This window comes from Vipera ursinii (genome assembly GCF_947247035.1).
Source record: "Vipera ursinii genome assembly, chromosome: 5".
NCBI lineage: Eukaryota > Metazoa > Chordata > Lepidosauria > Squamata > Viperidae > Vipera > Vipera ursinii.
The window spans coordinates 92,017,124-92,030,026 of NC_139518.1; the positions used below are offsets into that span (position 1 = coordinate 92,017,124).

General features: G+C 43.1%; 1 protein-coding gene across 1 annotated transcript in view; it reads right to left on the reverse strand.

Moving 5' to 3' along the window:
* Positions 1-12,367, reverse strand: part of CABCOCO1 (ciliary associated calcium binding coiled-coil 1) — a 30,304-nt gene extending 17,937 nt beyond the window's left edge. Inside the window, exons 1-4 of the mRNA XM_083363398.1 lie at positions 12,285-12,367; positions 10,718-10,887; positions 7,097-7,241; positions 4,714-4,786 (exon numbers count right to left, since the gene is read on the reverse strand). Coding sequence (XP_083219524.1) covers positions 4,714-4,786; positions 7,097-7,241; positions 10,718-10,887; positions 12,285-12,355 — 459 coding nt within the window. The 5' untranslated portion in view covers positions 12,356-12,367. The remainder of the gene's footprint in view (positions 1-4,713; positions 4,787-7,096; positions 7,242-10,717; positions 10,888-12,284) is intronic.
* Positions 12,368-12,903: the final 536 nt, after the last annotated feature.

Consider the following 12,903-nt stretch of genomic DNA (forward strand, 5'->3'; position numbering starts at 1 on the left):
AAGTTGGCAAGATGGGACCGAGGGACTCCTGGCCCAAGACAACCAGATGTCTTCACAAGAGAGAGCAGCCCAGGATCCCGGAAGCGAACGGAAGACCCAGAGCTGAAGCCCAGAGTGACTTTCCAACACAACTTTTCTCAACATATTCTGGAAAAAAGAGTAAACAAATAAAGGGCCAGTGTATGACCTTGGATCACTCCTTTCCCAGTTTTGAACTACTTTGGTTTCTTCATTTTCTGTGCAAACTCTTCCTTTCTGGCCTCCCCATAAATTCTTCAAGAGGAAGATGACTAGCCTATTAAACATCCCTGCCTTTAAGAGCGACCCAAAGTTTGTTGCAGTCAAGAGGTCTTGTGTAATCAATAAAGCAGGACCAGCCGTTTTAGGGGAGCACTCTTGTCTCTCCCATTTTCTGCCACAGGGATCACAGGTGAAGCTCCTGTGAGCTCCCAGTCCAGCTTGCACATCTGGCATCCATGCATGGACTGGCGCTGCCTGCGCTGCAGAATCCCACCCTTTTAGCAGGTCTGATATGAGCAACTGTTGCAGCTGCAGCCTTCTTTAGCCGGGCCCTTTGATGCTTATAAGCCAATCAATACAAATTGATCTCCTGCAGTCTGTTAGCCACTGTTTATAAGTAGTGGCTTATCAACTTCATTTACCACTTTAAATGCGCCGGCACTGGCAACCTTCTAACTAGCACAGCTGTTGTAGTGATGTTTTCAGCAATATTTCCTAGAAACCTTCCCTTTCCAGAATGTCTGGTTCTAGACCAGTGATGGAATATTTGTAGATATGATCGCTTTGGACCTTCCATGTGTTCACACCTTCTTTTCCTTAAATCTTCAGATGTTTGCTTTCTTTGTATTTCGTTGTGCTCAGACGCCCATGAAGATGGTAGACCATTAGATTTTTCTCTCTCTTGTCCTTCTCATTTGATTGTTCACCACTGTTTCTTTGCACGACTGGTTTAGGGAAGACTCCTGCTCCCTTCTAGTTCTGGGGAACTCAGCTTTACTCAGGAAGTTTGCCTTCTGCTTGGTGCCTTTTACCCCTCTGCATCTGGCGATGCTGCTCTTTGCTTCCTCTTGACTGAGATTGTGAGGTTGCAGCCTGCAGTTCTCCAGGGATCCCATTTAACAGATCTAACCCGTTAAATCAACCTTTCACCTCCGCATTATCATTGTGAATTCTGTAAAGGTCAGAACTTGCTGATCGAGTGACTTCCTTTTCTTTGTTTCAGTATATTTTTACCCGTAGCTTTTTGTGATCTGAGCCAAAAGCAGCCTTCAGATGGCTATTGCCTGACTAAATAGAGGGTCTCTATCATTGCTTGTGGTGGCTCAGTGGATTAGGACGCTGAGCTTGTCGATCAGAAGGTCGGCAGTTTGGCGGGTCGAATCCCGAGTGCCGCATAACAGTGTGAGCGCCTGTTACTCATCCCAGCTTCTGCCAACCTAGCAGTTCGACAGCACATAACAATGCAAGTAGACAAATAGGGACCACTACGGTGGGAAGGTAACAGCATTACGTGCGCCTTTGGCGTCTAGTCATGCCGGCCACATGACCACGGAGACGTCCTCGGACAAGCGCTGGCTCTTCGGCTTTGAAACGGAGATGAACACCGGCCCCTAGAGTCGGAAACGACTAGCACACATGTGCGGGGGAACCTTTACCTTTTTATATCATTGCTTGCAGAGCAAAACATCAGCCTGATTTCAGCATGATCTATCCACTGGCTACCTATGTACAGGACCACCACTTAGGCAACTGGATGGTCATGATATTTACCATCAACATTGGATTTTCTTGGCCGAACGCTCTTAATGGGTCAGCAGTTTCATTTTCCCATAATACCAGAAGCAGTTTTCCTTCTGGGCTTCTCTCATAAGCTCGGTACTCTGTCAACTGGCTCTTGAAGCCACTTCAGAAGAGTCCAACTTCTCCTTCCTCTGTGATTGGAGCCAAGACTGATTGCCCTAATATCGACTGGTTTCTCTTGGGGATGCCAAAATTGGTGCCCGCTTTCTCTGTGGTGATGCAATCACTTCTTGAAGTTTTCTGTTTTAAAATTCTTCCTCTTATTTTGTTTCATCTCAGAGACTGGGCCAGGTGGCCAATCAGAGGGTTTCTTTAGATGATGCCATACTGATTCCATTACTACCCAGAGGCACCATAAAGGAACAGGGAAATATTTGTTATTACATTGTATTCCATCTTCAGGAAGAAGAGCAGCATTTGAATGATCTTTTTGGACTCAGGGGGTCAGAACAACCTGCTCTCCATCACGACTGTTTCAGTCCCTCTTCTGGCCAAGTATCCACAAGGCCCTCAGGCCTGCAGCCCCAGGATCCCTTCATCTTTGTCTCCTCGCTGAGTGGACCTGCCTTCTTGGCTAGCCACTAGTGCTTGAACCTAGAGTCAGTCATGTTTGATGAAGTCAATTCATCTGCCTTTGGGAGAGGTTGCCTGTTGCATCTCTGGATGAAGTAGTGACGACCTGGGTTGGCTGGTTCCCTTCTGCTTATGGATCATGGTGAAGACAGCAACTGATGCAGAAAAACAACTGTTTTTTTCTGGGTTACATCCCCAACGTTTGGCATCTATCATGGTATCATAATCAAAGTGAGCTCAAATAATTATGATACAAGAAGAAAAGAGAAACCTGGCCGTTTATCAACATCTGAATAATTCTTTTTTCAACGGAGGGTTCAAGAAAAGGACTTTTGAGCAATCCTGTGAAGTTTTCTGGAGATGTTTCGCCTAAGGAGCGAAATCCCAAGGAAGTTTCTTTTTTATTTCATTTTTCTTTAATGTTAAACTATAGATGAACTTTTAACTCTGTTAACTGAAACCATATTGCTTGAATTAGCATTCATAAGGCATTGGAAAAAAGAATTCAGCATTTATATTTCTGTTTTTTAGGTTAATATTAATAATATGTTTCTCTAAAAAAAGGAAAAAGAAAGAAAAGCAAAATGAACAGTTTTGTAAGCAGATAATCCTTCAAAACTCTAAAAATTGGCTCTAAAAATGAGATCATTTAATTCAGCAAAATGTGACTCTAGTAACAGACATCTGAAAAACTGAATTAAAATTGTCCATGAGCCAGGAAGGAAGGAAGCTGGCTGAAAGCAACATTTGGTGGTGGTGGTGGTGATACTAGCAGCAAAATTCTCACATGGAGCCAAATTCCATAATTTTAAAATGAGCTTTTCCTTTAATAATTCTGCCCCCTTCGGTGCTGCTAGAAAGAGAGGGGAGAAAGCCCCATCACAAGTAAGTCACTCTGTCCAAAGGAAATGAAGCCCAGTTTGGAAGCAGCCCAAGTATGCGAACACCGAGGAGAGCATTAAGTTAATGTAAATAGTTTCTGTTTTGCAAACCGAACTCCAGCAGATGATATTAGATGACTATACATTTTATGGCAGAACACATTTAATAATACATGTGTGTGTGATGGGGAGAGAGAAAGAGAGCGCACAAAGAGCAAAATCTACACCATGTCTAAACACAGAGTATAACGCTCTGGCAAGCTTTGCGAGGGCCATAAATTCCTCCGGCAGGGGCTGAACCAGGGGTCTCGCAGCTGGGTCACCAAACACACATCCAGTTAGCTGGGTCATAAAACACAGATTATTCCATCATGCTGATGGAAGCCCAGAGGGATGAAACTAGATTTGCCAACCATGCCATGTTATTAAGACATGTTTCAAAACAAGAATCAGTCCAAAACACTTTCGCCTTGTTTCCTCAAAGAACTGCGGGGCCACATCAACCACAAAGTTGCATTTCTAAATGTTCCCCCCAGTTCATACAGTTGTTGAATTCAGTTCTGCTGAATTCTCGAATTCCACTTCAGCTCCCCGGAGACATAAACTGCAACACCATTAAATTGATAAATAAATTAAATCAGTTGATCGCTGATTGCAAAGTTTCACACCGCCTGAGTTAAGGACACTTCTGTTATATTGCCTTAATGCAGTACAATTTTTGTGTACAGTTACACAGAAATAAGACCCATGTTATGGTCAGAATCACAGCCCAAGTGAACAATCCACCGGGCTAATACATACAACAGATTTCCTACAAAGATCAAAATAAAAAATCAGATCCTACACTAAAATTTCAGTAAAAGCAGATGGTTGGAGAGAAGCAGAAGTTCAGCAAAGGTTTGCAAAATCCCTGCTGTATTCTCCTCCCGAGAAGCTCAGAAGAACACTGATGGTTATCTAGTTGGGTCTCAGCAGGAGGTTCCCTTCTAGAGGAATGGCCTTTTGCCATGGCCATCAGTGTCCCGCCCCCACTCCGGCAAGGCACAACCCACTGCTCTGAGCACCCACTTCCTTGTCCCTTGGGCTGCCACGCCCCCTCAGTCAATGCGAAGGGCACTGCTTAGTCCCATTCTTCCTTACCCAACGTAACTAGACCTAGCAACGGGATGTGTTACTCTTACAAACACTGTCAGCAAATACATGCTTAACGCTTCAGCCAGCAGCCAAAGCAACAATGGCATCATTTATTCTTGTTAATTTCAAATTCCAAAGGAGACCGGCATTACTATATTCCCCTTTATTCTTTTATGCGCTATTCTAAACTTTTAAACCTTGAGCATTTTTGACATAATGTTGCTTTGAGCTATAGAAAACAGATGCCAGAGAATATGCATTAAAATATCCCACTTAATCATTTCCAGTCCTACGAATTACTTACCTCATCTCCAATCACAAGTTCTTCCCTGGGACTGTGGAAAAGATACTCGTACAATGTATAATGTTGGAATAAACTGAAAGACAAGAAAGTGGACTCTGAAAGCAATAAATTTCTAGGAGCATTCAGGGTTCATGTTGCTTCTTAAAAGAGATCCTTTGACCACAGAACCTAATACCCTAAAGCTCTAGCTAAATTTCATAATCCAAAACCTGTTTTTTCCTCTCTCGTTCACTGTTATAAAATCCTGCCGTGAGTTAGTAATCCCCACTAAATGAAGAACTAAATTTGCAACAAAATTGTAATAGCTGTGATTTCGGATCTGATCCACAGAGTTGTTGTGATGGCGGAAAGCCAGAGGCCCCGTCACCTTGGAAGGAAGCCATAAGAATAAATGCATTGTAGTGAGAAATGGTGAGATCCTTGGGATGGAGCAGCACCATCTGCAAAGCGACCAAGACATCAGAAGGAACTTGGCCTCCCTTTGTCAGTCGGATATTGCTGGCCCGGGTGGATCTGGGTTGATCCCGTCAGGATGGCCTTGGGATCTGGGCTTTCTGCCCGGGGAAAAGAACGTATCTGCCAACTGATGACTGCCCTTCTCCCCGCTGAATCCAGGCTGATCATTCCAGCTAAGAAACGAGGCAGCTTGGGTAACCTGATATGAACAGATTTACCTTGACGTGCATTTGGGCTGCTGTCGAGGGAGAAACGTTTGGCATAACATGACAAAGGATTACAGATGTGAGCAAAACAACAAGATAGGCCTTTTCTGAAAGTGATTAATGCAGACGGACATTCCTCATTTGACTGTTTTCTGGAAGAAAATGTCATCGAAGAGGCTGATGTTGGAGTTACTGCAGCTGATAACAAAGGGAACTAGGGTGGTGGAGGTGGTGGGGAGAGACAGTTACCAATCACCTGCCCTGGCCTCACCTATCCTGGAAAGTGGGCCTTTCTCTCTTTTCTCCTTTCAAAAAAAAAATCACCAAAGCAACAGGGAGGAAGAAATTCTGAATATTCTTGGGAAAAGAAAAACCCAAACTCCATCACCGGAAACAGATCGAGCAACCTTCCTGTTGAGGAATCCTGTGGTTTCTGCGCTAGCAAAGACCCCCACTGAAAGTGGAAGAACCTGAAATATCCTCTCCATTTTCAAAGCTCCTAGAAGATGGGAAGCAAATTCTTCATTTCATTTTCTGAAATAGGCTTGGAAATTCCACAGATCCAGACTTCTTCTAATATTTAAAAAGGTAAAGATAAAGGTTCCCCCGCACATGCGTGCTAGTCGTTTCTAACTCTAGGGGCCGGTGCTCATCTCTGTTTCAAAGCTGAAGAGCCAACGTTTGTCTGAGGATGTCTCCGTGGTCATGTGGCCGGCATGACTAGACGCCAAAGGCACACGGAACGCTGTTACCTTCCCACCTTGCATTTTTACGTGCTTTCGAACTGCTAGGTTGGCAGAAGCTGGGACAAGTAACAGGCGCTCACTCTGTTACGTGGCACTTGGGATTCAACCCGCCAAACTGCCGATCTTCTGATCGACAAGCTCAGCGCCCTAACCCACTAAGCCACTGCGTCCCTTCTACTATTTAAAAGCCAATAAACATTTCCATTTATCAAAGGCAAAGGGCAGGGAAGGGTCTTCGCTTCTGTTGGGGGTCCAGGAAGCATCCAACTCAGGCCATCTAGCTGACACCCCCTCCACCTTCGAGGAGGAGAAACAAAAAGGGCTTCCTTCAGGGGTAGGCAACCTTAGCTTATGACTCGTGGACTTCAACTCCCAGAATTCCTGAGCCAGCATGGGGGAACTATGGGCCCTTCATGACTCGTGGACTTCAACTCCCAGAATTCCTGAGCCAGCATGGCTCAGTATGGAAACCTCTCCCTTTCCCCTCAGCATGGCTGGCTCAGGAATTCTGGGAGTTGAAGTTCACGAGTCATAAAAGGGCCAAGGTTGCCTACCCCTGTAATCTAGGCAAACATTAAAGGCGCTGGTTTCACAGTATAAACCCAAATGTGCTCCCTTAAAATACCTTTTTTTAGAAAGTGTCATGTTTGCATGAGAAATGTTAGGGTAAGCTGTGTATAAACATTTAATCACTTATTCCATTTATTAAAACCCTAATGATTAATTGACTAATTAATCCGTTATCCACTGAAGGCTGTTTAGTTTCATATTATGAGAATTAATGCCATCCACGTAGCAACTGATAATCAATTTATTTTGTTAGTGTAATTACTGGGGTTTTTTTAAGTGCTGCCCACAATCAAAACCCAGACCTGATTCGTTCATGAAAAAACAACACAAGGGATCCCTCCCCCAACTCTTTAATGCCCAACCAGCATCTCCTCCTAGCAGTGCTAAAGGATGAGGAAGCCCTACCTGCTCTTCACGTAACTGATTATGGCTTTGGCTTGATCTATGGTGAAGAACTCGAACCCGCTGCTTATCTCTGGATTGCTCAGCCCAATGCCAGCCATGGTGCTTGCAAGTTCCTGGATGTTCTCTTCCAGGGTCATGTGATAGGCTGCAATGCAAGGGGAAGAAGTGAGCACCTGCGGTTCCATGTGGGCTGCAGTATTCAAAGAGTTCTCCTGACTCCAGCAAACCCACGCAGAGGAAAAGCCTCCACACATGCACTGGTTTTCCTAGTATGGATCAGGTGAAAACTAATGTGCACATTAAAGAAAAGGCTGTCATGGTTCCGACTAATGAAACACTTCAAATGACCTTCAGGCATTGTTTATTCTAAAAAGTCTATAATAATGAGAACAAGACATCGGCGCGGCAGGGATAGATGCCAGAATCTGAATTCTCCTCATCACATCAAACGCAATTCCCTCCCTTAATTGAAACGTCATAAATCACATTCTCCAATTAGTTTAACACGCAAAGCTTCGCTTCCATTCTATAGCGCCTGTTCCTTATGTTATTAAAAACAATCGGGGTAGCATTCTCCTCCCCCCAGCTTCATTTAATTCAAAAGCAAAACAGTTTAAAGGAAAAAGGCTGCCTCTTATATTGTCAAAGCAAAAACATTCAATGTTTGCAGCGTTGACAAAGGCTTTGCATACATAACGTAAACATAAAGTGACAGCGGAGGGTGTGGCTTATCAGGAAAATGCTCCCAAACATGCTGGGACATTCTTAGGGTTACCCCCAAGTTTGTGTTTTGAGGCTCCTGGGAAAAAGAAGGAGCAGACCTCGGCAAAGCTGGAACCAGAGGAGGGTTATTTTCAGTAGGCTGGCTAGGCTAGGAGCTGTATGAATTGCCCTGCCTCCCAACTGTCCCAGTTAGTGGACAGGGACTCAAGATTTAAGCTCTGCAGTTCCTCACTGGTGAAGATCGTGGTGGTGGACTCAGCATGAGAGTTCAGCTGAAAGCAACTCAGAAGCAAACCCCTTCAAAGTAAAAATGTCACTGGACTCGAAACAGTTTTCGAGAAAAGATTGAACCACCATTTGTCTGGGGCCTGGGCCAATCTGAGGGTTCCTGCACTAGACCGAGCGATGGACTGAAGAACTTCCAAAATCTCTTCCAGCCCTAAGATTCTATGATGGGGACATTTAACCTGTGACTGGACCTCCTTCCAGGTTTCACAGAACTTCTCAGTCCTTGTTCATCTCCATGGGTGAGATGCTCTGGGCGTCAGATGTTCTCATAGGATAGTCAAACAGCTGTGGTGGCACAGTGGAGGTTCAGTCAGGGAGGCTTGGGTGGCAAAGGAGCTGAAAGGGGCCTTTTTCTCCTGCTCATCAGAAAGTTTATCCTCTGCACGGGCTGTGGGGCAAAGGGGGCTTGCCCTGGCCCATCTCCAAGTAGGTTGGGAGATGTTAGACCTAATGCAGCAGCAGCTTGACCTCAGCCAAGAGCTGAGAAGCCAGTCTTTAATTGCTTGGATTTGTTCATTCAGTTTAAATGGATATAATTTTTTAGATTGCTAACAAAGAATTAAAGGGAGACTGATATGCATTCAAACTTATTTGTTTTCATCAGTCAGCCATACACTTCTGAGATTCGAACCTGGGCTGATTAGGCAGTTGTTTTTACCTCTAGGCCACAAGCTCTATCTCACTTTGTTAGCTGAGAAGCAAGGGAGATATGTGTTAACTATTTAGATTACCTTGCTAGGCCCCAAACATGGGACAAATCTTTATTTCCTGTTTCAGCCTAACCGAAGGCCATCGACAGGCAGTAGTCACAACAGTGACAGCTCATATTTGTGTAAATTTTTTAGATTGCTAACAAAGAATTAAAGGGAGACTGATATGCATTTCATATATATACATATATATACCTATACATACACATATATATATATATATATATATATATGTATATATATATGTGTGTGTGTATATACCGTATACATATATATATATATATATATATATATATATATATATATATATATATATATATATATATATATATATATATATATATATATATATATGTTTTCTGAGGTTTTCGCGGGTGTTTGTATGTAGATCTTTGGTCATACACACACACACACACACACACACACACACAATGGCGATGTAAGATGATGTTTGAGTAAATGAATTTTAAAGTAAATTCTCAGGATATAAAGCAGATGTACACAACCAGAGATGTCCAAGTTCTTTACCCTAATGGGCACACAGTGATCTTCCTTGAATCTTAAGCGTTCAGCATCTGCTGAAAGATGTTTTAATCCCTCCCGGTTCGTTAGATAAATTGGAAGATGGAACATGATACAGCCACAACACCCTTGCCCTTCTAGCTGGTGCAGATGCTCTAATACTTTCCATTACATTACAGATAAGGCTGAGATTCATTTATTAACAAAGTTATACAGATGTCACTTTTAAAATACAGCTAATTTTATATAGATTGTAATAACCCCTTTTTGGAAAACATTCACCAGAGCGATTTTGATTTTCTATCTGTAGCTCCAGATGGGCTTTTCTGCAAAAGATAAACACTCCAGAGAAATCCTAAAATGCTAGAGTTTTTCAGTTCAAGTGCCAAAGTGCCTTGTCACAAATTTCTCCATAGGCTAGACAACTCTCTCTTCTACGAGAAATACTGGTTTTTATTATAATGCAATGCCAAGCTGCCTTTGTCAAAGGCTGGCTGATTCCTGTCATGCAATTCTGGCTTTGCTTTTGCTCGAATCCCAGGAGAGAAATCAACATGCCTGGCATTTGCCAAGCATGAGTGCAAACAGAGTGCTTGCTGATGGGTAGGTACTGCTCTCCTGAGCAAGGCAAGGCACTCTGTGGCTTCAGAAGCTGCATGGCCACATGGGCTGAACTAACCTCTGATAAGAGCCTGTGCCTCTTTCAGCTGTGAAATATCTCAGAAGCAATCTGGTTAGATCCACCTCTCTTTTCCTGGCATTTTTGTGACAAGATAATTTAAGATACAAGAGCAAATTAAGGCCAGTGCAAATGGTGGTTTCCAAATCCATGTTAATTGGGTACATGTGCTGGAATGCCAGCTGTAATTGAACCATGTTTGTGGCCAGGTTCAGATGTTAAGCCATTATTTGGCATAGATGTGAGCAACTTCTGAGGATTCAAAAGGCTCCTATTTAAACTCCCCACTTCCTGGGGGAGGGGCACTGGTGGAGGCGTGCTTTGAGGACAGGACTATTACTTATTTAGTGTGGTTGTAGACCACTCCCATTGTTACAAATACAAAAGGGGTGGATGCAACTTCCACCATACCCTACCCATTACAGGGAAAAGTCATACGGAGCCCAATGGTCCCAATCTACTGTATTTCTAGACTTTGTTGTCATAAACAGTTTTGAAATGTCTTGGCATAGAAAATGGCATACAAATACAAGGAATAAATAAGCATATTGTCCTTTCAATAAGAGCAGCTAGTGAATCCAGGGTAAAATTACAATTTTGGCGGGCCAGAGACATTCCCAAATACCTATGCCCCTAATATTCTTGCATACAATAATCCCAAGGAGAATGGGCACATTCATAGGGTGTGGCTGAACTTACTCTCCAGATTATCCAGCAGCAAATTCTGGAGAGTCATGAACCCTCCAATTTGCACAGATGAGAAGTCTAATCCTTTGGCCCACCAAAATCCAGAGACATAATAATCCAGCAATGCAGCTTCTTTCAAATTAGTCAGTCGGTGCTTCAGATTCAAAAACTCTTCCAAACTCCTGCAGTTGAAAAATATCAGAACATCAGAACACAAAAGCAGACACCTCCCTGTAATTGTGCCAATTTACTTTCAATGGGACAAATTTTTGCAAATCCAGGAATGAGCAGAAATCGGATGGCTCTTCAAACCTTGAATAAAAACCGGTGCCAGAAACTTAACCATTTAAATTTAAGCTGCTTTTGGAGGACGAGTTTTCCCCACATGGATTTTTCTGACTGCAGAATGTCAAATTTTTGAAAATATTTTAATACCACAGCTAGGCAGTGTCAATGTCCAAAACTAAATCTACATTGTAGTTGTACTGAATATTACCGGTAAATATTTTCAAAAACAGTAGTAATGACACTCACAGTTTATAGTCTAGACCAGGAGTCTTCAAACTCAGCAACTTTAAGATTTGGGGACTTCAACTCCCAGAATTCCTCAGCCAGCCAGGGCTGGCTGAGGTATTCTGGGAGTTGAAGTCCGCAAGTCTTAAAGTTGCCTAGTTTGAAGACCCCTGGTTTAGAAACTGGGACATCTGATAATGATTGTAGGTCTTTAAAATGTAATTTTCCCCCCATTGGATTTAAAATTAAAACTGATTCACATTTTATTATGAGCTGACCTGTCCAAGAATGTTCTGTCTCAACCAAAGGGGGCTACTGTTGCTCGATACAGGCAGATAAACTCCATACAGATTACTTTAATTCATCAGGCATTCTCTAAACATTAACTCACAGTTACTGGGAGATTCTTCTGAAGCACATTTCATAATGTGGACCCAACATGTAGGTGAAAAGAAGTAGTATTTCCCATATTGAAGGAGCAAACAGCTCCCGTGGCTGGAATTCATAACAACCCCGCTGGCCTGCACGTAGCTAGTCATCCCAAGTAGCCAATCAGAAGTCCCTCCCAATGGCCAATCCCGAAACACAGATATGACCAAATAATTTAAAACTACATTACCCGAAGGGCTATCCCTTAAGGGGACAGCTGTTTACTCTGACCAGCACAGAGAAAATATTTTGGAACATCAGACAGTGTTCCAGTAAAACAGGCCTTGTTTGCATTACTCCTCCTGAGCATCACTTTGGGATCACAAGATGGTCTCCTTTCAAGACCCCCCCCCCAGCCACGATCTGGGCCTCTGAGACTGACTTGGGAACCAAGGAGCAAGTCCACAGTCTGTGGCACGTCAAGGAATGTGACTTTGTCCCTGGATCAAGTAGTGAAGAATGACACTGCGACTACCCACAGAAGCTCCATCTCTCTTTAAAAGGGAAGAACACACACATCAAAAGAGCCCAGGCCAGTTCCCCTCACGCACAGACACACTCCATGTGCAAACCAACTCGCTGCTCCCTCAGCAGATGATGGCCAGGGCAAGATCTGTCGATGTCCCATCAAACTTACTTCTCAATTCCTGCTATGTCTTGTTCCAACATAATGCTAACCTCAGCAAGTGAGAGAAATCTCCAAGCCATGGCTTCTTCGTCTTTATTAATTTTGTCTTCCTCCTACAGCGAAACAATGAATTAGAGTACAATAGCATCCACGCACCAGCAATACATTCAATTGCAAGGATTTTTTTTTAAAAAAATTAGGGCATAAAGAAAAACAATGGCAACTGTCAACACCAATTTGCTTGATTTAGACCAGGAGCAGACAGATAAGGGAAGAATAAGTGGCTTTGCATTTGCAAATGATTTTTTTAAAAAAAAATACAATTCAATGCAGCAAAGAAATTAATTCTTATTTTTGCTAGGTCACCACTGGCCCTTGAGCAAATTTCAGACACACCCTGCAGGCCTCGGCCAGACTTTTGGCAACAGCTGTTGTCCCTCCTGCAATCAGCAAAATGGGGATGGAAAACGTGAGAAATTACAAGAGGCAAGCCTTTTTTTTCCTTCACTGGTATCATTTTTGGTCACTTTTAGGAGAATTCTATCCACGCCTCTCAACCATATCAGCATGAAAAACAGGGAATGTAGTTTTGAAGCTGTTGGTTTGTTTATATCAGGGGTCTTCAAAC